Source organism: Mus caroli, chromosome 10, assembly GCF_900094665.2.
Source record: "Mus caroli chromosome 10, CAROLI_EIJ_v1.1, whole genome shotgun sequence".
Lineage (NCBI taxonomy): Eukaryota > Metazoa > Chordata > Mammalia > Rodentia > Muridae > Mus > Mus caroli.
Genome location: NC_034579.1, coordinates 45,995,426 through 46,007,922, shown reverse-complemented (window position 1 = coordinate 46,007,922; position 12,497 = coordinate 45,995,426). Strand labels below are relative to the sequence as shown.

Genomic DNA, 12,497 nt, shown 5'->3' with positions numbered 1-12,497 from the left:
AGCCATCACTGGGAAGAGAGGCCCCTTGGTATTGCAAACTTTATATGCCCCAGTACAGGGGAATGCCAGGGCCAAGAAGCGGGAGTGGGTGGGTAGGGGAGCAGGCTGGAGGGAGGGTATAGGGAACTTTCGGGATAGCATTTGAAATGTATATAAAGAAAATATCTAATAAAAAATTAAATGGAAAAAAATTTTAAAAAAACAAGAGAAGAAATTCTGAACGTAAGTTTGGCTCCAGTAAATGACAAATAATAATAAATTGCAAAAAAAAAAAAAATTAGTCAGGTTTTAGGCCAGTTTTTCTTCTAGAATCTTGAGTTTAAAAAAGCATCTGTAACATAAACAGCCAGATTTGGTAGTTTTGGGGGCACTCAGGAACTATAGAGGAGGTCACTTGAGCCTGGTCTTGGTGTCATGATAAGCCAATAAGATCACCTGTGGTTTATTTTTTGTCCCAATGAGGTGGTATTGCCTTACAAATTTGCATGCCAACCCCAAGGGAGGGTTCTAGTTGTGATTTAGTTGGGTCTGTATGCTTTAAATGTGTTGTCTGAGAACAAGGTCTTTAGAGTTTATGTCCTCTCTGCCCCTTGGTAGATTTAATTATCAACTTGACACAACATGGAATCACCTAGGGGAAGAATCTTAGTGTGGGGCTCTGTATCTTTGAGGGATGATCTTAGTTAATTGATGTTGCAACACCCAGCTCACTGGGGGTGACACTGTTTTAAGGGCTGATCCCTGAACTATGTACAACTGAAAACCTAATTAAGCTTTCTTTTTTTTTCCATTTTATTTATTTATTTATTTTAATTTTTAATATTTTTATTATGTATTTTCCTCAATTACATTTCCAATGCTATCCCAAAAGTCCCCCATACCCCCCCCCACTTCCCTACCCACCCATTCCCATTCTTTTGGCCCTGGCATTAAGCTTTCTTAATGGTTGCATTTATTCTCTCGCTTCTTTTAGACATGAAGTGACTAGCTTCATCTGAGTTCCTGCTTTGACTTCTCTGCAATGGTGGACTGTAACTTGGAACTATAAGTGGAATAAACCTTTTCTCCCCTAAAAGAAAAATAATAATAATACTCAAAAGTTCATATATAAAAAAAATCTAAAGAATCAAAATTGTTGGAATAATCTCCTGATATTTCTACAGAAGAAGACAAGTCCTAAATTTATATGTGGCCTAAGCCTATTACTATAAACTAGCCTGCATCATACAAGACTTTCTGTAAAGACAGTTTCATTTTTATACAAATAAATTAGTATTTTTGAAATTAGTAAAGAATTCCATGCTTTCCTGTGATACATAAAACATCAAATAAAGAATCTCTAACTAGCAATGATAAAAGTCCTATGTGTAATGGAATTATTTCTTATAAAATTATTGGTACTTTTTTTCCTGTGATGTAAAATGTCAGGTTTCCAGTGCAGTAGTCACCAGGGTATTGTTGAGGCCAGAAAAACTGTTTCCAAGAGAGTCTCTACCTTCACCAAAAGGAATCCAGACTGCTGGCTATGAAAATTAAGAGGGTTCTGTGAAATTGTTTAAAGGAACAGATGTCAAATAAAACTTGCAAGTGTTACAGTGTGTCTGTAGCAAGTGATTAAACACTTTCAGATTTCAGAAGCATCCACAGTGTAATACATACATCCTTATTAGGGATGACACATGCTTTGGTTACTACTGATTAGAGAAAAGGTGAGAGGAGAACAGGATGATGCAGTAAACTCAGCTGGCATGCACTGACTGTATTAAAGAGAACTATAAACCTACCAATATAAAAAGTTTAAAAGAAAACTCTGAAGTCAGGAGGCAATTTACTGATGACTGACATGGTAAACTATGGCAGGATAACTTTCAACTGGTATTAGAGTAGTCAGGACTAGTTACCAAAAAATGTGAAAAACATAATAGCAATGCATAACACATAAGGTCTGAAAAATAAATTCTATAAACTCCATAGCTCTGTTTCAGAAAAACTATAAAAACTGCATTGTTATTTTTACATATATAATACCAGTAACATTAAATTACTGCAGTGCTATGACGGAACTTCAGCCACACAGCAGCCCTGAATCTATGTAGAGAATCTTAGGAAATTAGCCATAATGTTTCCTATCACAGTTTTTCTAAAAACCATTCAAAACAATTCCATTTCGACCTTTCCCAACTCAAGTAATACACAGAGGTGCAAAGGTGATTGAGTCATTCATTAGGCAGCCATAATGTAATCAAGACTGAAATCATTCCCAAGGGTTTCTAATTCCAAAGAAGGACCTGAGGGTTCATCTACTCCTGCACCCAATCTAGGGGCTGGGAGTGAATTATAATTTGTGCATATCCTAACTGTCCATAGAAGAGTATGTAAATAATTCAAAAAGCATTGCTGCTTTTCATTAGACGTCTGCTAGAATATTTTAATGTGCATAATATACATCAATAAAAGGGGGCAACAAATGATATAGAATCATTAAATCATCATTAACCTAATAAGAAACCTAAGCTATTACTTTGTAGGTTCCATTTTGTTCTGCAGTCAGCCTTCTGAAACATCAAATGAGAATTTGCAGATGGAAGTAACAGAGAAAGAAGAATACTTTGAAAAATGAGCATGTGGTATTTTTATTTGCAAGTTCTTTACATTAAAGTTTGAATAAAGAGCTAAAATAAAAAGTACCAGAAATGGGCAGATGGATCTAAAATGTAATCCAAGCCATTGTCTCATTACCATTATTCATTTATCAATGGACATAGAGGAATTCAATATTTTTGACATGAAAAAACCTGAAAAGAAACTGTAAAAGTAAATTCTCAAAATAATAATATAAATATGACAAAAGTATATCTATAACAAGAAGGGATACAGGACCAAGGATAAAGGAACTTAACCAATCGTTCCTATAACTTTAATAGGTCTTTATCAACTCTCATCTGAACTATGTGAATTAGTCCCTTGAGTAATTTGGCTGGCTTCACCATATCAATCTCGCATCCTACCTAAACACTTTACTTCTTCCCCAAAAATACTTAAACTTCTTGGTTTACCATGTATTGGCACCAATCTATTTTTCCAAATACATCAATCACACCAAGCTCCCTCACTCCATCCCTAGACCCAGTCACAGTAATGGCATGGTCTTGCCTTTCTCAGTCTTGGTCTCCCTGATTCTTCATCCTGTTTTTTCACTTCCATATCCCTGATTCTACCCCCCAAAGTTAGATCATCCACACTTTTAAGACACCAATTCACAAAGCCCTCTCTACACATCATCTCTCATTACACTTCTGACTCTGTTGCATAACTTACTACTTTAACTTTACTGAAAATTTGAAGAATAGTTTATACCACTTGTTTGTATTTTATCCAGTCTATACCTCCAGATCTCACAAAGATCACCAGAGCATCTTTCTGAAACAGATCGTCAGCTCACACATGCTATAAGAACCGGAAACCCTATAAGAGCAATGCTACATAAAACTTACAAACTATTTACTCCTACAAACTAATTTAGGAGGGCTGGAAAGATGGCTCAGCAGTTAAGAACACTGACTGCTATTCCAGAGGTCCTGAATTCAATCCCCAGCAACCACATGGGAGCTCACCATCATCTATAATGGGATCTGATGCCCTCTTCTGGTGTGTCTGAAACAGTGTATTCATATACATAAAGTAAATAAGTAATTTTTAAAATAATAACAACTTTGGTTGAAATTTTTTGAAAAGATTTGTTTCTTTAAGATCTCTGAGAACTTAAATATATCTAAGATGTGCCTATTTTGAAGTTGCTTTCTTCCATCAGAAACAATGTTGAGTATCCTCTGGTTGTCACATTTTTCCAATGTGCTCTTACATCAAAACGATTAATGGCAAATACCTGTTATTGTCAGTCTGCACCAATGGCTCCTTGAAAGTAGAAATAGTGGGGAGATAGAGGGATGAGTTAGTGGTTAAAAACACTGGCTGTTCTTCCTGAAGACCCAAGTTCAATTCCTAGCATCCACAGCAGCTCACAATTGCCTGTAACCTCAATTCCAGGAGTCTGACACTCTCACACAGGCATATGTGCAGGCAAAACACCACTGTACATAAAATAAAAATTAAAGTACTTTTTAAAAAAGAAAAAATACTAGAAAGCAAACACAGGTGGGGAGGGAGGGAGGGACTTGGGAGAGAAAGTGGACAATGTGGGGGAAGTAGTGGGGGAGGGGGGCAGAGGGGAACCTGATTGGTATTGGGTGAGGGAAAAGGACTGAAGCCCTGAGGGCTAGCAGAAAGAATGGAAACAGGCAACCTCAAGAAATAGGATGCTGGGAGGACCTGCCAGAATGCACCAGAGACCTAGGAGGTAAGGGACTCACAGGACTCACAGGGAGGGACTTTAGATGAAATGCCCAACAGTAGGGAGAGGGAACTTATAGAGCCAACCTTCAGCAGGAAGACAGGACATCAAGTGAGGGATGGGGTTGCCATCCCACAGTCACATCTCTGACCCATGATTGTTTCTGTTTGATAGAATTACAGGGATGAAAATGGAGAGAAGCCTCAGGAAAAGAATGTCCAGCAACAGGCCCAAAGTGGGATCCAGCTCAAGGGGAGGTTCCAAGGTCTGACACTATTACCAAGGCTATGGAGCGCTCACAAAAAGGGATCTAGGATGACTGCCCTCAGAAAGACACAACAAGCAGCTGAAAGAGTCAGATACAGATATTTGTACCCAACCAATGGACAGAAAAGCTGACCTCTATTGCTGAATTAGGGGAGGCTGAAAGAACCTGAAGAGAAGGGCGATCCTGTAGGAGGACCAGCAGTCTTAATTAATCTGGACCCCTAAGATCTTTCAAACACAGAACCAGCAAACAGATAGCATACACCAGCTGATATGAGACCCCCAACACACACATACAGTAGAGGACTTCCAGGTCTGTGTTCATTCAGAGATGATGTACCTAACCCTCAAGAGGTTGCAGGCCCCAGGGAGTTTAGAGGTCAGGCGGGGTTGGGGTGGGAGCATCCACATGGAGATAGGGTGGATGGGGAAGAAGTATGGGATGTGGATCAGTCGGAGGGCAGATGGGAGGGAATGGAATATGGAGTGTAAAAAAAGAATTACAAATAAAATTAAATTTTTTAAAAGTAGATATACTGTGTTACTAGGTATATACATATAAGGTAAAATTAGTTTACAGTCAACTGTGCTGCTTAAAAGGAGGCATACAGCCAAAATTCTAAGTACTGGTTTTATCCAAGTATTAATGCACAAATAGAGAAATCCTATCTTTAAAAGGGTGTGTGATTTTTGCTTTGTCTTTGTGCGTGACTTTACACATTACAAAACCTCATTGAAGAACATACAATTCTGAAAAAATAATAAAAAGGAATTTTCTACTTTCACTCTTATATTTTTAACTATATAATATGTTTAACTTTCAAATTAATTCCTCATCAGTTAAACATACACAAGAAGTCATCTCATGGGAGAGCATCTACTGTTAGAACGAACTGATAGAAATTTTAAAGATTAAGAGATGAGCATGAAGGAAAACAAAGAATGCAGTGAAGTTCAGAACATTCAACAAGAGGAGTGAGTGAGTGTGTGTGTGTGTCCACTTGTGTGTTGATTCGTATATAACAAAGAACAAACACCTTCATTTAGTATTTCCTAATTTAAATTCTTCTTTCATCTGCATGTCCAACCTTCACATCTATTTGAGGAAAGGACTACCCAGAGGATAATCCATTTCTAAAAGGAAGCAATAAAACTCCCTTTCCAAAGCACCAGATGGTAATATCAAAAGTTCCTCACAGAATCTCTAGAGAAAGCAGCAGGTCTCTTTGGTGGTGTCTTTGGTTATTTTCTGTCTCACAAGTAAAGTACTCAGCCATGCTGGAAGAAGTTGAGCACTGAAAAACATGTAGGCTTCACCCATCTCCCCCTTTTGTCTGAGTAAAGAAACCCCATCTTCTGTGAAAGGTTTCAAGCCATGTGACCTAAGTCTCTCCGTGGTAGAAGTCACTGCCTTCTCATCTTCATGAGCCAGACATTAAAATAATCTAGCAAATAGTAGCTTTTTAATGACCAAGTCAATGAAAAACATTTCTTCAAATAGTCTACAATTACAAATATTGACTAAAATAACAGCTCTAAAAAGAACAAAAATAATCATTTCAGTATCCTCCAGATTGGCATTTTTTTAATAATAAAAATTTTGTAAAGTGCCTCAGAAAACCCTTTAATTTCCTACTAGCCCAAGAATAATTTTCTGAGTTACCCCCAGTGAGATGCAAGAAGTCCAGCAGTCCACCTCCAGGAAGAAATGGAGGTCCTCCCATGGGTTATAGGAATAGAGAATCCTCAATCCTGTGCTATTTCCAGAGGCAAAAAGCTGTACACAGGCCTTGCCAAAACCTAGCTTCTGTTTATCACACAGTAGTCACAAAAATATTCTTTTCCCTCCAAAAAACATTTCTTTTAATTGTACCTTGCAGTATGTTAAAGCTACCCCTTTGTGTGTTACCATTTCACACTACCATGTAGAGAGACTTGTTTCCACCCTATCATCTGGAAGGTTCTATCTGTCCCATTTCTTCCATATGCAATCTTTGGGCAAATCTCATGCTGAATCCACTCCTTATTCTTCGTTTTAACCTCTTCTTTTAAGTTTTTTGTTGAGCCCTTATTTCCTATATTTTATTATGTTGGCTAAATTTTCCAAGTTAATCATTGTTGGGAGTTAGGGAAAGGAGGAAGTAGAATCAGTTGAAGTAGCAAAGAAATTTTGATGATAAAAACTAAACTCTCAAGAACACAGAAAACGGCAAAATCACTTGACACTTCCTCTTAACAGTTTTAATCAGTCAACCAGACGTGATTAGTTTGGTTTTATACCTCTTCCATGTCAAGATCAAACCAAGTCACAAAGGGAAAAAAAAGGTTGTAAAACATCCATGTACTTACCTGGGGATATGGGGATGTCCTAGATTTTGACTTGCTACTGGAGAGCCTTGACTTGCCCCCCTTCCTGTTGTCCGAGATAGTGGGAGTGGAACTGCTGGTATAGGAGAAAGTGGGCTTAGAGGCTGATATCTGGTCCAGGGAGAGCTGCAGCCCTTTGTATTCTGTGTCTCTGTGGGGGTGAGGAACAAAGTCTTTAGTCAGCTACCAATAAGGAATAGATTCATGTGTTCTCTCACCAGGAGAGATAGTACTCTCTATATACATAAAAAAAAAAAGAAAGAGAGAGAGAGAGAGAGAGCAAGGAAGGAAGGAAGGAAGGAAGGAAGGAAGAAAGAAAGAAAGAAAGAAAGAAAGAAAGAAAGAAAGAAAGAAAGAAAGAAAGAAAGAAANGAAGGAAGAAAGAAAGAAAGAAAGAAAGAAAGAAAGAAAGAAAGAAAGAAAGAAAGAAAGAAAGAAAGAAAGAAAGAAAGAAAGAAAGAGTTAGTCATAGAACCGGTTTCCGCAAACAGCTGTATCATTCTAGGAAAAAACTCACTTTATTTAACAAATGTGTGTGAATGTGGTTGCCACCCATTTATTTTATTAAGTAGAAAATGAATCTCTCATTTAACTACTCAGATAAGTATTTTTAATTAAAAACCTAAGCAGTAAGTATAATGACTCAGAAAGCCCTTTGGCTTTCTAGCAGCCCAAGAGAAATCTGCTGAGTTACCCCAGTAAACCTCAAGTCCAGCAGCCCTACTCCTGAAAAAGATAGGTGTTAAGTGGTAAAGTGAGATTTTGTGCCCTGGATTGTGAGATATGAATCATTAAACCTGCACTAAAGGTTTTCATGTGAGTGAACCCAACAAGTAACTGGTGATAACAAATCATAAGCAACAATAACATTGTGATAAACATTCTAAATGTTCTTATAGGTAGCTAGCTTCAAAATCGCTAAAAGTCCCTTCTAACAGGCTAAATCGGCCTTCTCAGAGTTCATTTCATCACCAGGGTTTTTTTTTTTCATTCCTTCATTCATCTGATAAAAATTTACTGTGCTCCAGATAAACCAGACTATGTGCTAGGCAGAGACGTGAGAATGAATAGTCTACAATTCATTGTAGGTGAATGTGATAGCTATAGTGTGTACAACATTATAATCCTTTCAGGGGAAAAACGTACATACTGACTGCGGACTGATAGAAAGGGATCAAGGCACTTCATTATGAGGTCCACTCAGTCACGCCCACAAGCACAACCTCAAGGCCTTCCAGACACCATCAGATGTCACTTGAAACCTCTAATTTTGTTCATAGAATATCTACTTCCCACTAGTCCCTCAAAATAACTTTTTCAAATAGTCTTCTTTATCACCACTTGTGAGAGAAACTTCTTATGGATTCTAGAACTAACTGGAATGAGCCAAGGTAAGTGACTAATTGTGACTAATTGTTTTTACCTTCTAGAACACTAAACTTTTATTTGTTTATTTATTTATTCATTCATTTATTCATATATACATATGTATATATGTATACTTAATATATCCAATAATGTATCATGCATGTTCCATGGTGAAAAAATAATTTATTATCCTATGATTATTTTCTCTTTCTAGGAAACTAGCAAAATCAGGTAAATAGAAAAGTTTAATTAATTAGTTCAAAATTACTGTGAGAGATGATTCTTAAGTGTCCTTACTATGAAAAACATAAATTGTAAGTATGTGAGCTAGTGCATATACAAAGTATGCTTGATTTAGCCACTGCACAATGTATACATATATCAAGAACCCTGCCATGTGCACATGGAGTGACCCATGGTTCCAGCTGCATATGTAGCAGAGGATGGCCTTGTCAGATATTAATGGGAAGAGAGGCCCTTGGTCCTGTGAAGGCTCTATGCCCCAGTGTAGGGGAATGCCAGGACAGGGACTCAGGAATGGTTGGATGGGTGGGCGAACACCCTCATAGAAGCAGGGGAAAGGGAAATGGGATAGGGGGTTTTAGGAGGGGAAACCAGGAAAGGGAAACCTTTGAAATGTAAATAAAGAAAATATCTAATAAAAATATAATAAAAGAAATTTAAAAACAAATACAAATAAAAACTAACCCTGCCATGTGCTATAAATACATGTAATTTACTTATCAACTCAATAAGGCTAAAATCATATTTCAGGCCAGGAGTCTTTCCAGTGAGTAAGAACAGAAACCAGCTAAACCAGTTTCACTGGGCAGTGCAATAACACATATCAGCAAGCTACAATAGAAAATCATCAGACACAGTCAGCATCTTCAGCTAAAAGTTACACATCTGTGGAGCCAAATAATATTGGATTGAGAATATTTCTAATTGCATCTGTCCTGAAGCACATACAGGCTTTCTCCAGATTGTTCCGTAGACAATAAGGTACAACTGTTTACACAGCATTTATATTATTTTAGGAATTTTAAGTACCTAGAAAATATTAAGGCATACAGGGGATTGTATATAAATTATTTACAAATATTCCATTTGATATAGAGGACTTCATATACTTTGGTTTCTATGGAAAAATCCTGGAACCAGTACTTTTTGAAATCTGACAATGACTATTCAAATCATTCAATGAGAGTAAAAATATTCTACAAGAGCAACAAAGATTCAAACAGAAGTCAAACACCTTGTCTTCCCCATCACTGTCAGTATTTCTCTAATCACCTCCTTCTGAAGACAGTGTAGACCATGGGAATTCCTCAGGCAGAAATGTAATGTAGTCCACAATACATCTCCTGATTTGTTTTTCTTCTAATATATTGAGATTTTTCCTTCTTCAGCCCTCACTTTATCTGAACAACAGTCCCTAAATTAAACTTTGGATTTGGGGGCTTGCTCTTTCCCACAACATCTTACATCCCATCTGTTCCTATGAAGGTCTCTTCCTGTCTTCTGAGATCATATAGTTTATACTTACTGAGTGGGGGCTCTGTTCTACAGGGTTTGTAGAGTTCAATGAACAGAAGGCCTCTATCTCTCAGGAAGGAGGCACCAGGGCTGCTCCTGAGGGAAGTACAGAGGAGACCAGAAAACAATTTCCTGCTCTAACATTAGTTTTCAAATGATTATGATTCCCCCCAGTAAACACTAAAGTTCTGGAAGACATAAGTAAAGATATATTTTGTTACAATATGAAAGCAAATGCCCAGTATATTACATAACTGGAAGAGAAAGACAAAGACACAACTTTTAAAAGACTTTTCCCCCACTCAATGAGTACTAATAACTTAAAACCAGCAGATTTTTCTCAGTGCGGAAAAAAAAAAAAACTGATGGTTTATGGACTGTGTGACCTGCCTTCCTTTACAAAACAGTAAGCCAAGCACACTGGACTCTGACAGGAGGTAGGGCTTCCACTCTTGTCCACTCTATCCAATGCACTTCTGTTCACCAGATACAGAAAATACATTCAGTCCCTGCCTTGTATCACATGCATAAACAGCAAAAAGTACTCACCATTGCAAATATGGCCTATTTCAATTCAGGATATATATGAAGGGAATAAATAAGATTCATTTTTCTTTTCTACTCATAAATTCCAGAATGCACAAATCTGCACTATCAAATTATACAAGGTCTTTCTGAAAAAGGAACTCGCCCAAACTCATTCTATCCTATCAGCATCAACCTGATATTCAAATCAGACAAAGGCACAGCAATTAAACACACACACACACACAAACCCTATATACCACTGTCCCTGATGAATATAAACCTATAACTCTTCAATGAAATACCAGCAGCACCAAGCTAAGAGCATAAGAGAAAGATCAAACCTGGGGGTGAGCAAGACAGTGTGGCAGGTGAAGATGCCAGCTACAAAAACCTAATGACCTGAACTTAACCCCAGAGCCCACATAAAGATGGAAGTGGGGAACTAACCCCAAAAAGTTGTCTGGTCTCTGTACATGTGCTTTGGCATATGTTCTTTCACACAATGATAATAAATATAATAAGAAAAAATTAAGCCAAGCCTGGTAGCATACATCTTTAATCCCACCACTCAAGAGGTAGAAGCAGGTGGATCTCTGTGAATTCAAAGCCAGTCTCACCTACATAGGGAAATCCAGGAGAGCCATGGCTACATAAAAATGAGACTACATCTCAAAAACACAAAAAGTTAAAAAAAAAATTACACACCATGAACTATTCTAAGAGTGCATAGATAGTTTAGTATACACAAACCAATAAATGTAATGCATCTCAACAAAATAATAAAAGACAAAAGCCTGAATAGAAGCAGAAAAAGGATTTAAAGAAATTAAACCCCATTTCATCTATAAACTTTCAACTAATCAGGTATAGAAGAAATATTTCTCAACTTAATAATATAACAAACACATACTCAAACTTACTTCTGGGAGAAAGCTGAAGATATTTTCCCTAAGATCAAAAATGAAAGGAAGAGAGAAAGAGAGAGAGAGAGAGAGAGAGAGAGAGAGAGAGAGAGAGAGAAGGAAGGAAGGAAGGAAGGAAGGAAGGAAGGAAGGAAGGAAGGAAGGAAGGAAGGAAGGAAGGAACAAAGAAAAACAGGGTCTCTATTGCTGTAATGGAACACCAAAAGCAACTTGTGGAGTAAAAGATTTATCTCACTAACAGTTCTACATCATAGTCTACTATCAAAGGAATGCATGTCAGGAATTCAAGGCAAGAACTAACACAGAAGCCATGAAGTAACACCACTTACAGGCTCGCCGCTCAAGACTTTCTTAGCCTGCTTTCTTACACAACCCGTGACCACCCGCCTAGGGATGGCACTGACCACAGTGGGCTGTGCACTCTCACATCAATCATTAATCAGGAAAACGCCCCACATGTTTGCCTACAGGCCAATCTTAGAGAGGCATCACCTCAGTTTAGGTTCCCTCTTCTCAAACGGCCCTAGCTTGTGTCTAGCTGACATAAAAGAAAAAAAAAGACAGATATCCACCTCTATTACTCTTATTTAACATAGTATTGAAAATTTCAGCCATAACAAGAAAACAAGGAAAGGAAAGAAAGGGCATATGAGTAAAGAGAAGAAAAATCAAATTTTCCCAGTTTGCAGACCACAGAAAACATGGAGACCTCATAGGAAGATTGATAGGACTGGTAAGTATATTTAGTAAAGTTATATGATTCATAATCAGTTTAAATGAGAAATTTACAGCCTAGGAGCATGTGTTTGAACAACTGGTCCTCCAGTGATGATATTGTTTTGGGGACTGTTGAACCTTTTGGACTGGAGTCTAACTAGGAATACTAGGTCTCTGGATATAGGCCTTGAAAATGATCCCTAAATTCTAATTCTGGCATGAGTTTTCTATATCCTTATTCAAGGAGCCACTTCTTTATAATCCTACCTCTAGGGACAGAGACACTCCTGCCACTATAACTTCCCTAGCATGGTGAACTGTTTTCCCTTTACCATAAAGCCAAATGCACTTCCCTCCCTTAAGTTACCTTCATTGGATTTGGGAAGGAAGGAAGGAAGGAAGGAAGGAAGGAAGGAAGGAAGGAAGGAAGGAAGGAA

At 37.7% G+C, this 12,497-nt stretch overlaps 1 protein-coding gene across 2 annotated transcripts in view; it reads right to left on the bottom strand.

The window, feature by feature from the left end:
- Nucleotides 1–12,497, bottom strand: part of Sim1 (SIM bHLH transcription factor 1) — an 86,702-nt gene that overhangs the window by 34,054 nt on the left and 40,151 nt on the right. For both annotated transcript variants that reach the window (XM_021174968.2, XM_029482923.1), the window contains one exon: nt 6,968–7,136. In XM_021174968.2, coding sequence (XP_021030627.1) covers nt 6,968–7,136 — 169 coding nt within the window. The remainder of the gene's footprint in view (nt 1–6,967; nt 7,137–12,497) is intronic.